This window comes from Ochotona princeps, chromosome 13 (genome assembly GCF_030435755.1).
Source record: "Ochotona princeps isolate mOchPri1 chromosome 13, mOchPri1.hap1, whole genome shotgun sequence".
Lineage (NCBI taxonomy): Eukaryota > Metazoa > Chordata > Mammalia > Lagomorpha > Ochotonidae > Ochotona > Ochotona princeps.
Window position 1 is genome coordinate 33,213,995 of NC_080844.1, and position 24,728 is coordinate 33,238,722.

Consider the following 24,728-nt stretch of genomic DNA (forward strand, 5'->3'; position numbering starts at 1 on the left):
AGGCGTGACCCTCTCCTCTAGTAAGTCCACACGAAGGCAGGTCCAACCTCTGGGGCGCCCAGGGAAGCCACGTTACGACAGGAGGGAGACTAGAGGAGCGCAGGGGGAGGGGAAGGGAAGGAGGATCCTATTTTATAACAGAGTCAACTAGGATGTGTGGGTGTGTTACCCCAGACACAAGATGAGGGAAGATACCACAGCTTCTCTCTGCCAGAGGGACCAGGTACGTGGCCTAGTTCCACACATGACGTCTGCAGTGCTCCACAGCCTGGGGTCGGATACGGGGGAAGAAGGGAGTGGGCTTAGGTTTTAGACATCCTCCATCCCGCACCCAGCCCCTTCACGCATCAAACCTGGTCAGAATAGGACCCATATGGGCTGATCAGACAGCACATGCCAAACACCCAGAGAGAATGGTCATTAGAATATTAGGGACCTATAGGGTCCAAGCCCTGGGCAGCAGGTGCATGGCCCTCTGGTGGGCGCAGGGGAGCATGGAGTTCCTCTCCCTGGGCCCTGGCCATGCTGGCAGCAGAAACCAGTTTCACCACTGGCAGTGCACTGGGCCTCTGCCCCGCCCTTCAGAGGTGACACAACTGCTCGTGACCTGGCCACAGGACACCCCAAGGAAGAGGAAAAAGTGGCAAAGAGCAATATGATGTAACAGATCAGGCCACACCTAGACTCCTCCCGCCCAAAGGAGCAGCACAGGTCATGGCACGGGTGGCTGCCCAGCAGGCCAATGCTGCATGGCTGGGCACCTGCAGCCCTGCTTGCTCAGACCCCAGCAAAGGTGACTGTGCCTGTCAGGGTCGGGAGGGGGTCCAGGGGGACCTGTGCAACCCCTGCAGTGACCATTTCAGGAGGGAACCGAAAATGAGAAAGCAGAAGCAAAAAAAAAAAAAAAAAAAAAAAACTTCACTACTTCACTCCCTGAAGCGGGAGAGTCGGCCAGCCCTACCCCAGCAGGGGCTGGAGAGCAAGGCTCGCCATTCTGCTGGGGGGCAGGCAAGGGACAGAGTGGTCCCCCAGTACAGGAAGTCCCTCGTGAGAGGTGCCCTGGGGTTCACCGGTTACTCACGTTGCACTGGGCAGCTGTCTCCGAGTTCTGGCACCAGTAACTGGGACCCCAGACACACTTCTCGGTTCCCAAGAGAGGCTTCTGGCCTGAGGGGCAGGCTCCAATTTTCTGCACAGTGAGAAAAGGGTCAGATGGAGAGCAGCCCTACTCAGCCCTTTCAAGATGAAAGCGCCCGTGTGGGAGGGACGCGCCAGCGAGGGCCTTGGGCTGCATGCTTGCTGGTCTGCCCTCCTGGCGGCCCATCCGCCCACACACCATTTCAGGAGCACAAGCCTCAGAGGAGCTGCCCTTGACGCTGTAGCCCCTGGAGGGCAGGGCAGCACAGAAATGCTTACCAGGCACACAAAGCCAGGGTCCATCACCTCCACCAAGATCTCTATCAGCACGGGTTCGTACTCAGCCACAAACTGGTCACACTGTCAGGCAAAGGGAACACAGGTCCAGGGGTGCCCGGGAGATGGCCACGGCAGAGCTCACCCTCTCATACCCTCCACTCTCCCTTCAGGGCTCCTGTAAGCCAACACATCACCACCTCATCCCTCAAGCCTCCGCGCTCTGTGGCTGCGGGGGTCCCCTCCTCAAGCTGCCAGGGCCCCAGGCACACCTGCTTCTGGTAGGGCTCAGGCAGGAAGCTGCAGCCTTTCTCCAGGGCTGTCAGGATCTCCTGCTTGGTGCTGTTCTTTTCGAGGTTGTGCTCCAGGTAGCCGACCAGCTTCTTGCACACCTCACAGAAGCCGTCCTTCACTGGAGCCGTGCGCGCTGGCGCGGAGGGCACAGGGCTCAGCGCCAGTAGCCTCCCCCCACCCAGGACGGGGCCCGGCCTCCCCATCGCCCCGTGGCTCACCAGGCATGACGGGCAGTCTGGGTGGCGTGCTGCTGCTGGAGCAGATGCGGAGGAGGCTGCACACGACCTCAGGGCTCACCTCTTCCCGCAGCATGGACAGGATGGCACTGCCGTACGTGTCCACCACCTCCTGGCACTCCTGTGCGAGGGAGGTGGGCAGCTCCGAGCACACCTTGTCCAGACCGTGGATGATCTCCTCCTGAAGCACATGCAAGACAATGAGGGGGCAGGGGGCAGGTGGCAGGCGAGGACCCAGAAAGCAACCAGGAGCAAGAGTAGGAACCCTGCCCACTCTATAGGGCGCCACGGTGGATGTGGCCATGCACCAACCTCCCGCCCACCACGAGGGTCTAGGGTGCAGGGGTGGGGGGCACAGGTGCCACACCTCAGTCTTGTTGTTGTCGATCAGGTCCATCACCTTCTGCACCACGAGCTCACAGGCCTTGCACAAGAGGTCGGAGCGCACCTGGACCGGCACCTCCTGTGGGGGGACAGGGCACTTTCAGGCCTTGGCCCTACTCCCTCACAGGACAGATAGGGCAGGGGGAACAGCCTCGGCTTCCTCCCACCATCCACATTCGAGTTTCTGTTCTGACCTATCGTCCTCTGTCCCCGCCAGCCCCACCCCAGGCACCTAGCCTAGGCTTGCTCCCCTACCTAAAGAAAACACGAGCTGGGGCCCCCACTTCAGGAGCCAGCAGAGCTGCATGCCGGATGCCCTTGGCTGTCAGCACGTGGGCCTGGGGGCGACTCCCTCACTGCCGGCAAGGATGGGTCTCAGCCCTGTGGTGCCAGCCCCGTCTACTTCCAGGGTGCAGGAAGCACAGCTGATGGACGGAGCTGAGAGCACCGAGTATGCCTCCAGCGGAACCGGGCAAACAAATCTGTAGTTCTTGTTTAACTGTATTATGTCTACACAGCCGTGTGTGGTCAGAGTGAGTGCCAAATCTCCCTCCTTTGGCTTCCCTGAACCCACCGCAGAGGGCACACAGACACACACACGGGAGGAGACGATGGGACAGCTGGCATCCAAGTGCCAGGGGACATTCTGGAAGCAACACACGTTGCTTGGGTCTCACAGAACTTCTAGAAGGCCAGGCCCGCAAACCCTGGATGTGGCAAGTGTGCACCACACAGAGCACCGCACACAAACAGGTTGAAGCATGGAGAGGTAGGCTCGTGGCGCAGAGGGATTCTAGGAAAGCAAGGTACACCCAGCACACCTATAGAGCAGAGCTGGGGCACCCCTGGCTGAGGGCTGGAAGGTACAGGCCTTGTAAGAATGCCAAGTCTAACAGACAAAGTCAGGCTGGAACCATACACAGCAGGGCAAGAAAACAGACCTCTACCTTGCGGGCATGCCCAGGTTTGTGAAGTCAGGGAAAAGGGACGTTTCCTGAAGCCCTTGGGCCATGGGCTGCATTAGAACAGGGGACACCTAAACTATACCTAGTGGTCCCAGACCCCGGTCTCTGCAGGAGCCAGGTGGGAGCCACACAGGGCAGGGCCCTCAGGACATGGCCGGGGACACCAGCTACCTTGACGGGCTCCACCAGCTCCAGGGCAGGGATGATGTTCTCAGCAGCCTTGGCGGGCACCAGGGCCTGCAGCGGCAGCTCCTTCACCTCGTCGCAGAAGCCAACCAGCCCACAGATCTCCTTGGGTTGCTGAAGAGAACACAGAACCACCCGTCATTCACGGGCCCGACCCCACCTCCCATAGCCCACTCTCTGCACAGGAAGGCTGTGCTGCCGGGGAGCTGGGCTCCTGGTCAGGGCCTGCTCCAGCCCCACCTCCACCCGACATCTGCAGCCAGGCCGAGATCCCAGGTTCCACCACAAAGGGCTCACGTTCACATGAGCTGGCTGCGGGGAGATGGGCACACGCAAAGCCCTGCAGGCCGAAGGGCTTGGTGGTTCCCCTGTGGCCACAGCCAGGACTGCCTGTGACACCCCTGCTTCTCCAAGGACATCCATCCTCTGGAGAGGCAAGTTCCAGTTTCGTTCTGGAAGGGAAGTGGCCCAGCCCCGCACAAACGTAAAGCCAGACATGTTGGAAATAAAACCATAGCAGATCTTGCATGGCAGGAGCACTGAACAACGCCCCAGGGAGGAAATGTCAGCTCCTATTTAGAAACCACACTCCAGGCCCGGTGCGGCAGGTAGCCGAGCAGCTAAAGTTCTCGCCTTGCATGTGCCAGGATCCCATATGAGTGCCAGTTTGTATCCCGACTGCCACGCTTCCCATCCAGCTCCCTGCCTGTTGCCTGGGAAAGCAGACAAGGATGGCCTAAAAAGCCTTGGGATCCTGCACCCACGTGGGAGACCCGGAAGAAACTCCTGGCTCCAGATCAGCCCAGCTCCGGCCGTTGCAGCCGCCTGGGGAGTGAATCAACAGATGAAAGATCTTCCTTTCTGTTATATCTGACTTTCCAACAAAAATAATTTTTTTTAACTTTTTTTTAATTGGAAAGGCGGATATACAGACAGGAGGAAAGCCAGAGAGGACGATCTTCTGTCCAATGGTTCACTCCCCAAGTGACCGCAATGGCTGGAGTTGAGCCAATCCAGAGCCAGGAGCCAGGAGCTTCTTCCAGGTCTCCCACGCAGGTGCAGGGTCCCAAGGCTTTGGGCCGACCTCGACTGCTCTCCCAGGCCACAAGTAGGGAGCTGGATGGGAAGCAGGGCTGCTGAGATTAGAACCGACAACCACATGGGATCCCAGCGCATGCAAAACAAGGACTTAACCACTACCCTATTGTGCCAGGCCCAATAAATAAATCGTAAAAAACAAAAAAACCCACACAGCATGTCCACAACCAAGTTCCCCTAGAACCCAACCCCCAAAATGAGTCACTTCCCTCCACCATCCGGACAGCAGACCACTGAGACCCAGCCAGCTCAGAGACCTCTACCGCTGCCCTACAGCAGCCAGGGTTAGACAAGTATACGCGCTTCATGCGCACTGTATACTCTGTACCCTTGCCTTCCATCACCAAAGCCATGGGAGCAAGATCACTGAAGACAGGCCCGTTACAGGAGGAGAGCAGGGCCTTGGCTCCAGTGCTCCCTGAGCTCATGCGCAGAGGGCTCTAGCATTAGCTGAGAGTGGGGACCCTGAAATGTCAGTGCAGCTCACAGACCCTGCTTTTGGCACATCTTACAAAGGGGAAGAAGAAAGAACCAGGCTGAAGATGAAACAGGCTTTTTAAGCGGAAAAAAAAGGTGCCAGGGCTCAGAAGGTGCACAGCCACTTTGATTTTAGGATCAGCTTTGTTCTAACTCCTCGAGGAGGCCCAGATGAAAAGTCATGTGTTTCCACCAAAGCCACAGCAAAACGACTTCAAGCAAAATCTATCTCCGGACTGGGGTGTGGCTTGGGATGCCTGCATCCCCTGTTACGGACCCTGCGTTCTAATTCAGGCTGTGCCTCCCATTCAACTTCCCGCAAAAGCACACCCTGCGAAGGAGCGGATGGCTCCTGCTGGGACCTGCCACTCACACAGAAGACCAGACTGAGTTCCAGGATCCTGGCTTTGGCCAAGAGCAGCTTTAGTGGAAGTAAATCAGGGAATGGGAGATCTCTGCATGTCAGTCTTTCTCCTTTTGAAATAAAAATTTTAAAAAACTGATCTCTAATCTTTGAGCTGGATGCCAATGCGGAGATGGGGGTGAGATTCAGAGTGGCTCCCAACGTGCACTGGCTCAAGGCACTAAGGGCCGGGGGGCTCAGTGCCTACAGCACCCCATCACCTAGGGGGCAAAAGCCAAGACTGAGAGCCTGGTTCCCGCTCGCTGGGCCCGACAGCCAGGGGAACAGCCCACTGGCTCTGCGCACATGACTCACTCATGCAGCGGAAGCACTAGACATGCAATGCCCATTCATGACCTGACAGACACAAGGTATCTTGCCGGAAGCCAGGCCTCCCTTGAAGGAAGCTGGGATATCTCTGGGGAAACCCACAGCTCCCCAGCACCCCACTGGGGGTCTGCATGTGGGGCCTATGCGGCCATTCTGACTGCAGCCCAGGACACTGCTGGCCTTGTTTTCCGGCACCTACAGCGCATGCTCAGTCTCAGGGAAGGGATATAGAAGCTGTGTCCAGCATACTCGCAGAGAGGGACCCTGCCTTTTGCAATCATTCCTTGCATCTGTCAGAGCTGATCATGCCATACCAAAAAAAGAAAGCACCAACTAGGAAAGCAGCCACCACTACAAGCAAATCCCCATCACATACCTGATCCTGCTGTTGAACAAAAAAACGGGAAATCGGAGATGAAAATAAAGAGAAAGGAAAGGACACAACAGTTAAGAAAACTTAAAAACAACCATCAGTTAACCAGTGCAGGGAGGTCACAGGAAGTTTAAGGGCACAGGCAGGGGTCAAGCAGTCTCCTTTCTTCCTACCCTGTGGACAGAAGGCTGTGAAAACCCTCAAGGGACCAGTCCCTGACCCAGCAGAGCAGCCCCCAACACAGTGCACAAGGCTGACTCCACGAGGAAGTACTCCTCCCAGATTCAGGCTCGGTTACGCAGCAGACTACGTCCACGGGTTGCTGACAGCGGGAAAGCTGACAGCCAGCTTGCCACTGCATAGGCCAACGAAGTGCCAGCATGTGGCCAGGGCCATCCTGGGGACCAGCTGCTTCCCTGTTAGGGGGAGGTACTGCCACTACAAGGGGATGGACTGGTGGTGCGTCTGGGCCCCTCTCGGGACCCCAAGGTCACATTTTGGAATTCCTGGAAGCACGAAAGTTCAAACAAGGACGCCCAAGGGGCCTCCCCGCCACCTACCATGTGCATCATCATCTGGACGGCAATCTGCGAGTACTGATTGATGTAGTTCTTGCACTGCAGGGAGAGAGACCGTCAGCACTGTGACTGTGAGCGCACACTCCCCTCCCCAACTCACCCACTCCAAGCCGGCTGACCAGACACACACACACACACACACACACACACACACACACACACAGGCCAGCCAGTCTGCTCCCAACACACACACCCCAAGCTAGACAGCTGGCCAGACACACACATACACACAGAGTCTGGCCAGCCAGCACCAGGTGACTATCAAGTAACGGCCCTATTACAGAGGTCTATAAATGACTGCTCCTGAAAAATTCTGATAAGAAAAAAACAACAGTCTGCTGACTGCACATCTTAAGGGAAGCATGGGGGTCAGGTGTATGCCAGGCCCCAGGGGCCCTTCTTCCCATTGCTTTCCTTGTGGCTCAAACACCCAGGGGCACAGAGCAGCTGCCAATCATAGCCCAGGAACCCAAGGTGACCAATCCCAAGGCCACTGACCCTGCTGGACGGGGTTCTCCAGGGAAAATAGTCAAATTAAGCACTAAGGAACCATAACTGCCAGCTTGCACCCACATCTCAGGGTTTGTGGCAGACCCACATGTCAACCTGGTGTGCCAGAGCGCTTGGATGGTGAGGGAACCAAGAGCAGCCCTCATAGAGGGCGCAGCTGGGAAAGCGACTGCAACCGCCACGTGAAGACATCCCCATGATTTCCAGGTAGAAGCCCTGGCACCCACGGCAGCCTTGTCCCCCTGGGCATCTCTCAGCCCAGCTCCCCGCCCCCACCTTGTACCCGTCCAGCAGGTTTTCCAGTGCTGGCACTTTAGCCTGACACACCCACTTCCCAAGTGTGACTAATAACAGGACAGACTCTTCAACCACCACAATAGCCTCAGAGCCCCACAGAGTGAGTGCCCAACCCCAAGGGGCACCCTCATCTGGGTGAGCCTTGTGCCAGCCCGTGCCCACTGAAGCAAGCTCAGCCCCTTCAGGGAGCGCACACAGAAGCCTGAGCCTCCGACACACCAGCCAAGCCTTCAAAAGCAGGGCTATGTGTGGCTGTGGTGCTGTTTCTGACGTGTAGGGCTGATCCAGAAAGTCCTGTCATTCTGTCCCCTGTCCAGTTAGGCAAAGGATGCTCAAGCCCCGCAGAAAGCAGGGGGAAAGGGGAACGGGTGCTTCATGAACTACCATTTCGGATGCGGTTGGAACCAGGTGGTGTGGGGCCACCGGTGGCCCCACTCCACACTTGTCTCCTGGGCCCAGAACGTCCTCCAGGGCACATGGGTGAGGCTCACCATGTCAGCAATGCCAGGCCCCAAGCGGTTACACTGCTCCTTGGCGTGCTCCACCAAGGCCTCGACGAAGGTGGAGTTGGTGCGCACAGCATTCTGGATGTCGGTCACCATCTGAACACAGTCCTGACAGACGTCCCCGTCATCCTGCGGACAGAGCGGTGGGCATAGCAACAGTGCGACAGAGGGGTTCCAGTTCCCCAGGAATGGTGCTTAGCCACCCAAGGCCATAACACCCAGGGCCTTGACAAGCTCTAGAATCAATGGCTTGTCTGAATTAGTTGGGGATTTATGACAGCAATGGCATGGTGTTATGTGGTGGGGGTCCCTGCCCGTCTTAAACACCTTGTTCTTCTGAAACCACATAAACAACCATGTAAAGGCTGGCAGGGGAAGGCACCGTCAGAACCACACATTCTGCCCTTTGGTGGCTCATCTCCAACCTTACCAACAGAGGGGGCCTTGGTGGCTGGGCCCCCTGCCTCACCTTCGGCTGCGGCTTGCTGCGGGGGCCGTCCTGAGGGTAGAGGAGGAGGGGGATATTGGCCATGAAGGGAGCCACCACCTCCGTCATGTCAAACCCCGGGATCTTATTGGACTCAAGCTGTCGGCGGTGGTTCAGCTCAGCCAGGTGCTTCTGCAGGGACTGGCAGAGGTTGAGAGCGGAGCACACCTCCCCAGGCCGGCTCTGGAAGAGGACAGAGGAGCAGCTGAAAGCCTCATCTCACCCAGGAGCACCGGACAGGCTGCGGGAGTGTGCCCATCTCCCCAAACCCGGGACCAAGAAATGCAATCGCCAGGTGCAGATGGCTCAGACTCCCTGAGCGCCACCTACAGCCCGGGTGCCCAACTACCCAGCAGCCTCCAAACTTCCTGTATGTCCCCTGTGCTCACCTGCAGCTGGGAGCAAGAGAATAGGCTAGAGGAGGCTCAGTAGCTCGGAGCCACTGCCCAAGCCAGCAACTACAATGCACTGGCTCCCATCAGATGCCGACTCCTAAGTCCTCACCTCTTCCCATGCCTCACACGCACACCGTGCCCACCACAGACATCTGGAGTTACTCTCGCCTCCACCCCACCCAACCTGCTAGCCCCACCACCATCTTCCCAGAGATGGGGAGGCCCTGATGACATCCGCTCATCTCACAACAGCCTCCTACACACCCTGCCATCTGTAGCATTCGTCACTCCTTCCATCCTGCCCTTCTGCTGCTCCAAGGACTTCACACTGAACTCGGCCCAGCAGGCCTTGCACAGCATGACCCCCGATTTCCTCGCCAGGACCTTGGTCCCATCTTAGGACGCCCCTGCCCTGCCACCCTCTTACTTTTGTCCCCACTCCCTCCCTTTCCAAACTCCAGAGCTAGCACTGGCTCCTGGCTGGAAACCCAGCCTCTGGCACATAGCTGGTGTCCTTGTATGCTTGTTAAAATAAAAGCAATTCAAGGTAAAGATGAGCCCACAAGCTCAGTCCCTGGGTTACTCCTTAATTCTACATTCACAGAGATGACATCACCTGCCTGCTCAAAGGGTCACCTGGATTAGTCCTGATCTCACCAACTGGCAACTCTCCATGGCATCCTGGCTCACACTCCTTCAGCATCACATACGATCCCACCTGCTCCACCACCAGCCGCCATCACGCAAGTTTCCCACGTCAGGCCCTCCAGCCTGGGTTCTGCAAACAACCCCCATGTACCATTTCTCCTTTAATGAGATCCAGGATGACGGGGAGATAGGAGTCCACGATCTCCTTGCATGAGGCAGATAAGTTGGGGTTCGAAAGCCAGTCACAGGTCTTCTCCAAGTAGCCAAGGATCTCCTCCTGTGAGTGGACACACAGCAGAGGTTAAGGCTCAAGGGGGCTTCCTCCCTGCAGAAGAGCTCCGACCCAGACACCTTTAACTGCCCCCAGGAAAAGCAAGCCTACAAATAGCCAGGTCTCTAGGAGCAGGACTTGGTAGAGAGCTGGTAATTACCCATGGCTCTGTTGGCTCAACCACACAAAAGCAGGCCCAGACAGAAACTCAGAACAAAGACCCCCGATCTCAAGTCCCACACAGGGCCTTCTAAGCAGAATGCCAAACTGCACCTGGATGCTAATGGCATCCATACAGCATTCCAATAACCTTGGACATTGAGCATGGAGCCACACAGTGAGCAAATACCAGTCTGTTTTGTATAGCCCAACGTCAAAAAGCAGTGTACACCTTATCAAAGTGCTGAAGAGACAAAAGGAGCAATATGGGTGTCCAACACAAGTCCTGCCCTGCCATGGGTGCCCCTCCCTTGGCCCTTTACTGACACCTGTAGCCCCCGGGCCCACCTGGACCATTCCTCTTTGGAACGTGCCTACCAGCAGCCACTCACCTCGGTAGTGTTGTCCTTCAACATCTCGCCAGCCGCAGAGATCACATCTTTGCACAAGCGGCAGGGAAGGGATTTCTAGGTGGAAGGAACACGAGAGACAGGGGTTACCACGACACAGCTCTGGAGCACCGTGGCTCCCTTCCTGTTCCACCCAACGGGGACGCAGTCACCATGCATCCCTGGCTGTGGCTTCCTGGCTCCCAGCCTCCAGGAGAAGCCTTCCTGCCCACCAGGACACTATAGTGAAGAAACGTGATTTACTGCAACACTCTACTTCCTTAGCAATGGGCACTCTCGCTTGTGCCTTCCATACCCTCCCGAGTGCACGTGACACAGGTCAAGCCACATGAACACTCCCCAAAAACTTGAGGCACAGTCACAGAGCATGGCTAGGGTGGGGCAGCCAGTGGCCTGCATGTCTGTTCATCCTACTGGTACCATCAACCTTCAACCTTCCAGAAAAGCTGTGGCTAAAGCTGTAGCTGGACCCTCCAAGTGCTAAAAAGCCAACCTCCTGCTAAGCCTGCACATCAGGGCCCTACTCAGCCCAGAGGCCAACGAACCCTGGCTGGGTTCACAGCATTTAGGAATGCACCCGATGTCAACTGGCACTGGGCCCCTGGAGCAGGGCCCAAGGACCCATCAGCTCAGTGAGCCTAAAGGAGCCTGTGAATGTTACCTGCATTTAGACACACCAAGTCAACCAACCGCTCAGAACCCTGGGACCTGGTCAGAATGGCGCAGCATACCGGCCAGGCAAACCCGGACATCTTCCCACCAAGACCTCACCCCACAAACATGAAAAGAGGAAGTGGTACTTAAATCGAGACCGCAGCCAAAGAGGAACCAAATCTGAAAGTTGTGACCACAGTGGGGGGCTCCCAGTAAATAATTCAGAAATGATTTCTAACACAGCAATGGCACTGAGCTTTGCTCTTTTCAGACTGAGCTCTGAGACTTGTCCAGGGCCACTAAACTCCGCTCATTAAACACGCCCGGGGCCGCACGACACCTGGCACCCCCAAGCGCCCACGTCCCCCAGGATGAGTCACAGCTTTCCTTCCCAGTGTGGCCATGGATAGAAATAACATTAGGCTCTAGGGTCTCAACCAACAGTTCTTCTGAAAGGGGTGAGGGGAGGTGGACAAAACACCAGCTCAGGGAGAGAGACCTGAGAAGGTCAGCACACACAGCTCAGCGTCTGTGACCCAAGACAGGGCTGAGCTGTGTGTGCATAATGCTGGCAGTGGCATTGCAGGCGGGGACCCCTTAACCAGGGTGGGCAGCACAGCAGAGGGCCTGGGCCTCTCTGCCATGAGACCAGATGACCTCAGGGGAGGGGACTCCTAGCCTGAGCCAGGTAGAAGTACAGGCAGGGATGCAGGGTCACACCAGGAGCAAACCAAGCCAGGGCAGGACAAAGGGCCAGAATTAGAGATGGCGTGAGGGGACGGAGTGCTGCAGCAAGGGCAGGCGCTCACCACGGTGGGCTTGCTCCACACGGCCTGCAGACAGTGCTTCACGGCGCCGCAGTCAGAGGCCGTCTTCAAGTTCTGGCACCACACCGCTGAGCCTCTCGTGCATTCTTTCAGGCCCAGGACCGGGCTGGCTAGACCTGAAGGGGAAAAAACCAGGGTGAGAATGGCCAGCTTCACCAGCCCGGGGTCAGGTGGTCCTGGTCACCTGCCTGGTTTCTCACTCTGAGCTCTCACCAGCCTACGAAACACACTGCACACAGCTGACAGCTGTAAGCACTGCTAGGTCATCCCCGGCCACGGGGCTGCAAGGTATTCATTTTCCTGAGACACCAATAGACAGTGAGCTCCCAGCTGCTAGTTCACTCCCACAACAGCCAGGACCAAAGCTAGAAGCTGAGGACTCAGCCCAGGTCTGGTTACGGGGCAGCAGGAACCCAGTGACTTGAGCACTCACAGCTGCCTCCTGGGGTCTGTGACAGCATGAAGGCAGAGTCAGAAGCAGGAGGTGGGACGGGAAGCCAGGCACTTGCTCACGGGATGTGGACATCTCCACTGGGGCTGCATCACTAGGCCACATGCCCTTCCCCAGCTGACTCACTGGCCAGTGCTAGGAAGTATCAGATCTTCACAATCTTTAATATTCAGCCTCGCTTGTCCTCCCCCAAGATAAGATAGCTAAATAAATAAACAAACCTACCTTTATAATGTTACAATTTTTCTGTGGGGCCAGAATTCTGATGGACACCAGTTCAAGTCCCAGCTACTCCACTTTTCTTTTTTTAAGTATTTATTTAGGGCTCAATGCGGTAGCCTAGCAGCTAAAGTCCTTGCCTTCCATGCTCTGGGATCCTATTTGGGCACTGGTTCGTGTCCTCCGCCTCGCTTCCCATCCACTTCCCATCAGCCTCGCTGCTTGTGACCTGGGAAAACAGTCAAAGATGGCCCAAAGCCTTGGGACCCTGAACCCATATGGGAGACTCGGAAGAGGCTTTAGGCTCCTGGCTTCGGATCAGCTCAGTGCTGGCTGTTGCAGTTGCTTGGAGAGTGATCCAGCAGATAGAAGATCTACCTCTCTGTCTCTTATCCTCTCCGTATAGCTGATTTTCCAATTAAAAAAATTTTTAAAAAAAGATTTTATTTTTTTACTTGGAAAGAAGATTTAAATACAGAAGGAGAGACAGAGAAAGATCTTCTGTCCAATGGTTCACTCCCCAAGTGAATGCAACAGCCAGAGCTGACCCAATCCAAAGCCAGGAGCCAGGAGCTTCTTCCGGGTCTCCCACACAGGTGCAGGATCCCAAGGCTTTGGGTCGACCTCAACTGCTTTCCCAGGCCACAAGCAGAGTGTTGGATGCAAAGTGGGGCAGCCAGGATACGAACTGCGCCTATATAGGATCCCGGCACATGCAAAACAAGTACTTTAGCCACTGGGCTACAGCACTGGGTCCCCAGCTATTCCACTTCTGATCCAGCTCCCTGCTAACACACCTGGGAAAGCAGCAGCAGATGGCCCAAGCTGCTGCTGGGGAGTGAACTAACAAACAGAAGATATCACTCACTCTCTTTTACTTTTCTTTTTTAAAGATTTATTTATTTTTATTACAAAGTCAGATATACAGAGAGGAGGAGAGACAGAGAGGAAGATCTTCTGTCCAATGAATCACTCCCCAAGTGAGCGCAACAGCTGGTGCTGCGCTGATCCGGAGCCAGGAACCAGGAACCTCTTCCGGGTCTCCCACATGGGTGCAGGGTCCCAAAGCTTTGGGCCGTCCTCGACTGCTTTCCCAGGCCACAAGCAGGGAGGTGGATGGGAAGTGCAGCTGCCAGGATTAGAACCGGTGCCCATATGGGATCCTGGCGCGTTCAAGGCAAGGACTTTAGCCGCTAGACCAAGCCGCTGGGCCCACTTTTACTTTCAAATTAGCAAATCTTAGAAAACTAAAAATAAACCACTCTATGTAATGAAAGCAACCACAGAAGAGACTGACGATTTAAATACAGATTTTTTTTTTTTTAACTTCTGCAGAATGAAAATCAGTGATGACGGCTCAAGTACTTGGGAGTCCCTCCTACCCACTTGGGTAAATGAGTTTCCAGCTCCTAGTTTCAAACTGGCTCAGCCCCATATGCTACAATGAGTCAAGAATGAGATCTCTATATATATATAAATATATTGGGCTTTCAAATTAAAAATCACCCCAAACCACTTTCTGGTAAGTTATTTCAACACATGGCCCCAGGAAAGCCCACCCTCCCACATCCTGCCCCCAAAGGCCAACTTCCTTCTCGAAGTAACCTAAACTCTAGGAAAAAGTTCTTAGAAGGTGTGCCTGGCCCCCAGGAGCCTTCTGATCAAGTGTGTTGCTGAACACATGAACACCACTCAAGGTGAACCAAGCACGACACTTGTGGCTCAAGGGCCTGCGCAAGGGCCAGCCTCAGAGGCCTCACAGACTTCAATGGTATTTCCTTAGGAAACCAGTGATTGATCCGCTGCCTTCTGGCCTCCAGGCCAAGAATAAACAGAAACATTCTAGAAGAAACTAACCTTGTTCTAAATCACCTGACACGTACACTGAATCAGAAACAGGTCTCAGCCAGCCATGTGTGGCATAGCAAAATAAACCTCCACCCACGTGGCTGGCTCCTGCTAATGGGCCTGAGAGAGCAGCGGGAGATGGTCCCAGTGCTTGGGTCCGACTTTGAGGACGCTCCTGGCCATTTAGGAAGTGAACCAGCGGATGGAAGCCCCCTCACTTGCTCTCTCTCACTTCACCTTCCCACCCCAACGTAACTCTTCCAAAAAAAAAACAAAAAAGAAAAAACAAGGCAGATTTCCTTGGAATTTTACTTACTATACTGAGAATAACCACTGGAAGCTGGGCTTGCTGAGGGGGTAGAGGTAGCACTGGCAGCTAGGCTGAGAGGCGAGGAGAGCTCATGGGAGCCATGCCAAATCAGGTGCTCCTGAGACTTCCTTGAGACGAGACTAAGCCCCAGACTGGCACTGATGAGGCCATTTACCACCATCTAATGCTTTTAGCAACTCATGGTACAGTGACCACAAAGCTGACCTGCCTCCAAGTCTAACTCTGGGACTTCCTGTCCAAATAATCAGGGGCAGATCTCTGCTCTCCGGATCTTGTCCCACACAGAAATTGTCATCAAGATCATATAATCACATGTATAAGCACAAATGATGGGCCGGGTGCTGCCTGCATCCAGCACAACCTGCCCTTCATCTCCCTGCAACTCAAATGTGTTCTCCCCTGAAAGACAGAGAAATCAGTCATGAGCTTATTTAGATCCTGGTGCTGCCACTTTGAATGACTGGACATTAGACCACGGCCTTAACTCTGTCCTAAGCTGGGCCCAGCTTAGCGGTGGTGGCCACTCCACCACATTTCTAAAATGAACCTCTGGTTGTAACACACCAAGTGCACGTAATGCTAGCGCCCTACTGAAGACCAGCAGGTGCGTCACCCACAGTAGTAGCCACTCGGGGAGTTTGCTCTGATGTACTCTGGCCAGGAACAGGTGCTGCACTGAGCACGGAGCCCAGGCTGTTCCATATGCTCGCTCTGCATGTACCAGGTCATTGACCGGCAGCTCAGCCCCGTTCCTGACGTGGGAGTGGCAGGAAAGTGACACAGGGGTCACCAGAGCCTCCAAGAGCTGACTAAGCTCTGCACACACACAGATGCCACAGCTGAGCTGCGTTCTTAAGCTCACCTGACTGCAGCTGCAAGCTGATTACCCAGCCCAGTGCAGGCCTCGTTGCTCGAAGCATTTCTGGAACCCAGGGTTCCTAAGAGTCGCCCCAGAACCTCTCACACTACTCCTAAAAAGGGGAGGACAACTCATCCAAGACTAGAGTCAGAAACCCACGGTTCCCCTGCCTGTCCACTCTCTCTCCCACGGTTCCCCTGCCTGCCCACTCTGGCCCTGAATATGGCCCAGGAGTGTCCGCCTCGTATTTCAAATCAATGTTACCAAAAAAAGGGGGGGGGGGAGGCAGGCAAGCAGGCATGTGGCAACACATTACTAGTCTGAGTGCTGGGGTGTAGTAGGACAATTGATTGGATATGTGTAAGACGACAACTGATGGAATCTGTTGTTGATATGTAAATTTGGACGCCATTGTTTGCTGTCCAGCAGCGATGGACACGTGTATACTGATAGATGGTCAATAGCCAAAGTTTATTAGTGGCATCAGGCTTTCATGGATTGAAGGTCACACAGGATAAGAGAGAGGAGTTTGAAGAATTAACATTATCAACAGGGAATTGACTTGGGATTACAGGAGTTCCCATAAGCCTGTCTATAGATCCTATCATTTATGCACCCTTGCCTGGCCAATCAATTGTCTTCTTACAGATATTCAATCAATTGTCCTCCTACACTAGGGGCAGACACAACCAGGCTAAAAACCCTAGAGTCCACTGCCCCTGGACAACTCAGACCACGTGACCTGCAAAATGTTCCCATTACCTTCCCGTAACGGTGCCTGCTTCTCAGACAGGATTGTGTGAAAAACGCACAGGGAAGCAAAGAAAGCCTTCAGTGGTCCCCGGTATCTAGGAAGCTCTCATGACTGACTGCAGGGGGAAGACGGGAGAGGTGTTCTAGTCCCTGTATCTCAGCATGTACATGTTCTCCTATGCTAGCTTTAAAATAAGAAAAAAGCCCTAAACTTCACAACCAGTGTCAGGAAACAACAGCACCACAGTGTGGCTGAGACGGCCAGCTGCTCCCTGTACCTTCTTCCCTTCCATCACAACAGCACTGCAGACCTTCAGCTAAACATGGGGTTGCCAAGGTTGAAGACCCTGCAGCCAACAGGGTGTAAGAAGCTATCAGCATGCCGTTTTTAAACTCAGGTGTGAGGGTTGGTGTATGGTATAGCATGCTAAGAGCCTCCACCTGCAGTGCCAGCACCCCATGTGGATGCCAGCTGGAGTTCCAGCTGCTACACTTCCAATCCAACTCCCTACTATGGCCTAGGAAAGCAGCACATGGTCCCAGGCCTTGGGGTCCTAGCACCCATATGTGAGACTCAGAAGCTCTTGGATCCAAATCAGCTCACTCTGGCCATTGTGACCATTTAGAGAGTGAATGGGAGATCTCTTCCTCTTCTCTCCTCTCTTTGCAGTACCTTTTAAACAAAAATTAATCTTTCTTTAAGTTTTTAATTATTTCAAAAGCAGTTACAAAAAGAGATCTTCCATCCACTAGCTCTGGCCCGCAAATGGCCGCAACAGCCCAAAGCTGAGTCAGCCTGAAGGCAGGAGCTTCTTCTGGATCTCCTACATGGATATAAAGTCCCAAGGACTTGGGGCGTCTTTCACTGCTTCCCAGACCATTAGCATGGAGCTGGATGGGAGGTGGAGCAGCCGCGACTCAAACTAGAGCCCTTATGTGGTACGACACAGCAAGTTATCTGCTGTACTACAGTGCCGGACCCACCACCAAAGATTTTCAAAAACCACTTCAGAATGAAGGACATCCCTTCCTAGAATGCATACCTGATAACCTGTTTGCCTAAGTGGCACAACATGTGCTCCTCCTTTTAAACACTTCAGGTGGCCTATGTGAAACACCATGAGTTTAAACACACACACACACACACAACAAAACAAAACAAAACAGAAAACCCAGCAGCTCCCAGTGCCAATATTCAGAGCACACATTCCACAGAGCAGTGGAACTGCTGCCTGGGTAATGTGTCACCATGGCAACGGGTGGGTTGCTAGGAGACTAAGAGACTCTACCCCCAGGAGGGGCAGTGGCAGCCTCCAGTGTCCAGCACTCAAGACATTTCCCGGAGGAATTCATGCACTAGGTTCCCTGAGAGCTGGTCACAAGAGGCACTTAACACTGACCACTGGACAGAACCACTGGCAGACAGCACTTGTCCCTCCTTCACCTGGCCCTGCTTTTGGAAAAAACCTGCTCAGCAGGGTAAGAGCATTGCCAATTCAATCATGTGCAACAGCCCATTGGCTAAGCTCCCCATATCGCCTAAACCATCAGTGGCGCTTAAGGCTGTTCAGCTCGCTGGGCTGACACCCATTACCTCTGACCTGGATCAGCTGGTACTGAGACAAAGGCACTTTCTTCTCGGGTTCTCCTCTCCCACCACTGACCTCACTTTTTCCTTTTAAGCTGCTTCATTTTAGGGCACGAAATCTACCCACATGGAGAGGGCAACAGCCTCCCCCAGGAAACTAATTCACTCCCCCTAGGAGACTAGAGTAGCGGTCAGTTCATTAACAACCGAGAGATTGCAGGGGAATAGTGCAGTCATCTTGGATGGTGCAAGAGTGATGTAATGGGAGCTTAATTTGGGAAACCCAGAGTGCTGGCGTCCAGTCCCAACGCTGACAAAGCCCTCCTTCCAGAACACTTGACACAACAGGTGAAATCAACACAGCTACCATCCCGCTGGTTCACTCCCTGAACACCTGTGTGGAGCCTCATTCCCAGATTCTCCCAGGGTTGGCAGGGACCTAACACCTGAGCCATCAACTGCTGTGCAAGGTGCATTAACAGGAAACTGTACCAGAAGCACAGGGGCTGGACCTAAATGGACATTCTGATCCCAGACACAGGCATCCCAAGTTGTCCCCAAATCCCTCTCCACCACCCCTTGATCTGGACAAAGCCCCTGTTTACAGGTGTTAGACCAAACTGTGCGGAGATACACAGGAACTTGCTCTACCAGATCTGTAACTTTTCTGTAAAGCAGGTGTAACTAGTGCAAAATGACAGCACTTCACCACTTTACTACTATTAAACTGGCAACATGAAAAGTATAAACAGCATCACAGGCTAACGAGGACAGGCAGTAACTGAAAATGGAATGTAAACTGCTACAATCATTTTGGAGAGCAATTCAGCAACTTCGATAGTGAAAACCTGAGTATTTCACAACTCAGCGATGCTGCTCTGAGTGTACCCCTAGTCTCCACACACAAGGAGACCAGCAGAGGGATTTCTATGGAAGCAGTTTGTAACAGAAAAGGAAGACTGAGATAAGCTAAACGTCTACTGACAGAATGGAGAACAGGAAAGACTGTGGAATACTACACTGTAACGAAGGTGAATGAAAACAGATCTATACATTATGGCTAAACCTTACCAGAGAAACAAACAAACCCATGCACATAGTCGACACTTGTGAAATGTTTGAAATATGCAGGCAAAGCCATACATGTTTAAGGTCACACTCAATTCATACAAGGACCTGCACCTGATGACACCAAGCCCAGTGAGATGACTGCTATAGAGGAAGGCCAAGGTGCTGGGTTCCAGTTCCGAACCTGGGTGCTACAGGCATGGTGCTCATTCTAACTACCCTTCCCCTTTTCTGGAAGCCTAGAACGTTCCAGAAATAGATCAGTCAGCTTAATGGTTAAAGAGGAGGAGGTGGCACTGCAATGAGTCCTCTAGATGCTTCCAGCAGTAGTGGCTTTGCACTCGCTCCCCAAGGCCTGGGGAAACCAGGGCAGCAGCACCACCGGGTCGCCATGCCTACCCACTCCCCACGCTGGCCAACCTTGCATCTGCTTGGCTTTCAGCAGTTCAGTGGGGAGTGAACTTCCCCTGTCCCAGCATTAGCAACAACACCTCTGAGACCAGTACTCACGTTGCCAGGAACGGCGACTCTGGCGCCAGGACTGACCTGGGAGCTAACAGACTGCAAACTCCCCATGTCTCCCCCCACCCCACCTGGGGACTTTCCTGATTCAGTAATGGTGCCCTCTGTGAATAACTTGATTAGATATGGGAGGTGGTGGGGTGGAAAGGTCACAAAATCAAGGGGGGGTGACCATGCTGGTGGCACAGGTTGCTAAATACGGAAATAGTACTTAACTAAGCCATTTCATGTGTTAATTAGCCTAATCAGATAGGAACAAGATGAGAAAGTCACATGCCCAAGGTCACACAGCTCCTGTGGCAACCCTGAAGAGAACATATTCTACTCCATGGACCTTCTCAGTCCCGATATAAAATGAACATTTTTTTAAGGCAAAGTTAGAAGAAAAGAAAGACCTTACATCTGCTGGTTCACTCCCCATTTGGCTATGAAAGCTGGAGTTGGGCTGGTCCAAAGCCAGGAGTTTCCTCCGGTCTCCTGTGTGGGTACAGGGGCCCAAGGCCCTGGATCATGCTCTTCTGCTTCCCAGGCCATCAGCAGGGAGCTGGATTGAAAAGTGGAGCAGCTGGGACACAAATCAGCATATGGAAATCATATGGCACCCCAAGCAGAGGCTTAGCTTACTAATATGCCACAGCCCTAATAATTACAAATTCTTAAAGATCATTTCACAGGTCTTGGCTTTAATGTCATCTTCGTGGCTACCGCCATGCCATGCAAGCCAAGTGAAGGAAGAGGCCGATGTGCAGGTTGAAGGACAAATGAAGACATGGCAGAGGTCCAAGAACCCGGCCACAGGAACGGCCACGGGAACGGCAGGAGAGAAGCAGGAATGGCGCCGCACTGCTGCCTGCCCGCCATGGAGACTCTGGGCTGTCACTGCCCGTGGATCATCAGGACACCGGAGTCCCACCTTGCCAGCCCCAGAACCAGCAGACCACCCTGCCCCAGGCGCCTGACATGCAACACTGTGTCTCCGATGCAGCCTAGCATAGCATACAGACATGTACTCTCAGCCGCTGTTTAAGCCAGAAAATTAATAAGAAAATAATTTCTTAGGACTTGATGGGTTTGGGGTCAGGTATTGTGGCATAGTGGACTGAGCTATGACAACCAGTATTCCCTAAGAGTCCCTGCTGGTGCACCTAGAAAAGCATCAGTGATGTCCCAAGCACTTAGTCCCCTGTACCCACAAAGGAGACACCTTATGGAGTTGCATGCTCCTGGCTTTGGCCTGGCTCAGCCCCACTGACAGTGGCCATTTGGGGAGTGACCTAGCAGACAGAAGATATCTTTCTCCCTCCCTCTCACCCTGCCTTTCAAAATACATACATAAATCTTTAAGAGTTAAAATTTTTAAAAAGGAATCTCATGGGTTAAAAAAAAGGAGTAAGTTCCAACAGCTAAATTCTTCATCCCAATCTATTACAGTTCTACAGCAGCAGCAAGCAGGACAATATTCCTGCCTCCTGCAGGGAACACCTAAGCTGGGCCAGAGTGCAAGACTCGGGGCCTGGCAGGCTGTACACCAGAACCCAGGCTAGAAGCCAGTCTGGCCTCAGGAAGCTGCCCAGTGTGTACCTGTGCCCACAGCCTGGAAAGCTTCCCAAGCAGGCCCAGAGGCACTGACCCCTGCCACCAACCACCGCCCTGCCTTGTCCAGCTGAGCCCCAGCCAGCTACTGGGACAGTCCAGTTACACAGGACAAAAGAAGACAAGCTCTTCTTGTGATCTACAAACTGCCATACCAATGAAACATTCCAACTCTCACAGCAGGCATTCCAACCATCAAGTAGCACTTCCTGGGAATACCAATGGATTTACTAGGGATGAAAAACAAGGCTGAGCACAGCTCCTGGCAGGGAGATTTGGGAGTTCTGGCAGATGTTCCGCAGGGCAGGCTACAAAGGAAGTCAAAGCAGTGACTCAATGCACACAAGTTCCCAAGAGGGAACACCTGCCCTGATGCAGGGAGCCAGCCACAGTGCTCTGCCTGGTACCAGAGACGGCAGCAGGAGGGCGCCCAGCTTCCGGGAGCCCTGCCTAGGCATTCACCTGCATAGGCCATAGGCCTCCTCCACAATCAGCCAGCACCTTGCCTTTGCTGCTCACTCCAGGTAACACCCGTCAGTGACCTATCTTACATGCTCATGTACGCCAACTATGCCACAAAGTTTTTAGAACAGGCAGACGCACAAACTTTCTGAAGGCAAATACAGAGGGCAAGAAACTAATTCTGGGCCTGGCATCCCCGGCAAATGGCCTAGGATTTGCTAAAGTCACACCTGGCTGACTCTGTAACCTCATCCTTTGAGGGTGGATCAGGGTTCCCTGTTCATTCCATCTCACCTTTCCAGGTGGGAAAAGAGGACAGCTGGAGCAAGTAACTGAGAAGTGTTCAAGCACCAGTCCGTGCACACAGGCCAAGTTCTGAGGGCCTCCCAGGGAGCAGACAATGGCTGCAGTCACCAGGGCCCAGGAGGGGGCAGGGACTGGCTTTTGGTGACGTCCCTTTAGATGAAGGGGGATACCAGCTCCCCAGCAGTGTCCAGAGATGCAAATCACCTACCGGAGAAAACAGACCACACAGAAAACTTCTGCAATCACAACTATGTTTCTGAAACTGCAGTTCACTTTTTACAAAAAAAAAAAAAAAATGAAGCTTTTGGGCAGCAAGGACCCTTAGTCTTCTACTGTTCACTCTCCTCTGCTGGCTCAATGGGTTGCTTTCCTTGGGACTCAATCTTAGAAATGTTAGGAGTAACACTTCCACAGACAGCCCAGTGCTGTGAAGGCAAGCTGGCACTCAGCTTTCAGCACGACCTTGGCAGCCACCCCCAAGGCTGAACAGCAAGGTTAGACCAAGGCCACCATCAAGACCGACCTCAGATATTCCGGGAAGAAGGTTCCTTGATGGAACATTCTAGTAAAAGGCACTCCCATATATACCAGAGGCGGAACTCGCACTCCTAGAGAAACAAGGGTGAGTTTGGGTGAATCAGGCTTCTAGGGGGCTCATGAAGGGTGATTCGATCCAATGACAACTGCTGCCGCTTGCTGTCCCGGACAGACACTGCAGGGAAGAGCACTGATTTGCTCTGTGGCGAGGCTGCAACTGAGCCTCGGGGAGAAACACAGCTCCTCCAGTGACTAGAAACCAAAACCCTCACTCCATCAGCCAAATCACCCTTCCTAGCTGACAAACTGCAAATCTAAGAGCTTGGTGTAAAAGTCAAGAAAGCTGCCCAACATGATCCAGTTCATCCGTAACGATGTCTCATTTCTTCTGCTGTTAGCTGGGTAGCCCCTTTATTACTATTTATTAAATTCGTGGGCATTTGGCACAGCAGCTGAGTTGCCACTTGAGGGACTTGTGGAGCCGCTGCCTGCAGGGATGGCATCCTATATGGGCACTGAGTCAAGTCCCAGCTGTTCCACTTGAGGTCCAGCTCCCTGCTAATGCACCTGGGAAAGCAGCAAAGGATAGCCCAAATCCTTGGGCCACTGTACCCACGCGGGAGACTCAGAGGAAGCTCCTGGCTTTGGATCAGTTCTGCTCTGGCCACTGTGGCCATTTGGGAAGTAGACCAGCAGATTTAAGAGCTCCCCCCTCCCTGCTTCTTACTCTCTGTAACTGCCTTTCAAAATAAATATTTCTTTTAAACAAAATCCACTTGAGACACCTGCATCCCCATATCAGAGTACCTGGGTTCAATTCCTGGCTTCTCTATCTCCAATTCCAGCTTCCTGCCAATGCATACCTAGCAGGTAGCTGAGGGCTCATGTGGTTGGTCCCAGCCAGGCTCAAGGCAAACCTTGAGTCCCAGGCCTCCAGCTTAGGCAGCCCCAATTTAGCTAGCTGTTGGAGTGAGCTCTGGGATGGGATATCTCACTCCTATGCCTTTCAAATACATCAATAATTGGAGTTGAGTGAAGTGGAAGTTATTCCCTAAACTACATAAAGTTGCGAAAAATCAGAAATTGAGGTTGGGGACGCTAAAGATTGGTGCTCCTCCCCCACCACACAGCTTTAGCATTTCGGCAAACTCCGCCTCGAGCCTTTCTCTTTACCTCAGGGATTGACAGTGGTTTAAAAAGTGAAGGAAAATAAACAAAACAGAAAGCCAGTCAGGATAAGTAAACTGGTGCGCCTCGGCGTCTGCCGGAACACAAAGGCTCCAAGGCCAAGGGCGGGGCAAAACCTTTCAAAGCAAAACAATGAAGACAACCCCCGGCCGACAGTTTACTCCACAGACCACAGGAGCTTTAAGGCTGGGTGCGACCCACAGTTCCTTCGGTGGCTGCTAAAAGCAAAAGCACTTTCCCAAGGTAGGATCCAGAACACGCTAGGATAAACATCCCCACGGACGACCGGCGCGCCCTTCCGGCCGCTTCAACACCGACGCGAAGCAGGCGACGGCATTCCGTGCTCCCCGGGAAGGGGCGCCCGCGCCTGGCTCAGCTCTGGAGCAACAACAGCTGTGGGCGGGGTCACTCCACAGCAGGACAGCCCGAGGGAGGGCCCCCGCAGCGTCCACCCGCGTCCCGGAGCCGGACACCCCGGCCTCGCCCACGCACGCCCCTACCCAGGCCTCGGGCGGACGCCAAAGCCTCGGGGCTGTCCGCTCTCCCAGCCCGCCGCCCTCCTCACACAGGCAGGGACCGGCCTTGCCCAAGCGCCTGCGCCGTGCGCGCCTTCTCGTCACCCCGGCTACGGGAAGCTGCCCGATAAGGCCCAGTCCAAAACGGCGCTGGGAGAGGGGCGGCGTGGGCAAGGGACCTCCTTTCCCCAAGACCGGGGGTCCCCAGGCTCACCCGTGCCCAGGAGGCCGGCCAGGAAGACGAGAGCGTACATCGCGACTCTCAACCCCGCAGTCTGCAATGCGGAGCGTCACCTGATGCCCGCGGATATAAACCTGCGCTCCGCAACGCGCCCCGCCCCCCCGGGCGCGCACTGCGCAGGCGCAGCCCCGCCCCGGCCTGACTCAGCGCGGCGCCCGGGGAGGCGGGGAAAGGCTGGGCGGCTTCAGGCCCTTCCGTTCACTGTAGGGTTAGTCCCTTCTCGGGCAGCCACAGCTGGTCCAGGAGGTTACAGGGAGATTCGAACTCGCCATTTCACCTCACCCTCACTCAAAGTCAGAGACCGCACAAATACACGGGGGCGTGACGGGGGCGCGACGCGAGGCCA

General features: G+C 54.1%; 1 protein-coding gene across 1 annotated transcript; it reads right to left on the reverse strand.

The window, feature by feature from the left end:
- Positions 1–105: 105 nt before the first annotated feature.
- PSAP (prosaposin) lies at positions 106–24,509 on the reverse strand. Its single transcript, XM_058671139.1, has 15 exons — positions 24,356–24,509; positions 11,884–12,017; positions 10,403–10,477; positions 9,732–9,857; positions 8,520–8,720; positions 8,036–8,179; positions 6,720–6,776; positions 3,464–3,592; positions 2,311–2,406; positions 1,926–2,124; positions 1,686–1,840; positions 1,417–1,497; positions 1,082–1,189; positions 193–268; positions 106–158 (listed from the first exon to the last, which is right to left on the reverse strand). Exons 1-14 carry the CDS (start codon positions 24,393–24,395, stop codon positions 233–235), a joined length of 1,581 nt encoding a protein of 526 aa, XP_058527122.1. The 5' UTR covers positions 24,396–24,509; the 3' UTR covers positions 106–158; positions 193–232.
- Between the last annotated feature and the right edge of the window lie 219 nt (positions 24,510–24,728).

Bases quoted from the DNA above. Each gene is read 5' to 3' on its own strand.
- PSAP (XM_058671139.1), bottom strand. From the start codon at position 24,395: ATGTACGCTCTCGTCTTCCTGGCCGGCCTCCTGGGCACGG. The intron at 8,180-8,519 runs GTGAGGCAGGGG...CTCTGTCCGCAG, and splicing joins GCAGCAAGCCGCAGCCGAAG to GATGACGGGGACGTCTGTCA. The intron at 1,498-1,685 runs GTGTGCCTGGGG...TTTGCCTGACAG, and splicing joins CTGAGCCCTACCAGAAGCAG to TGTGACCAGTTTGTGGCTGA.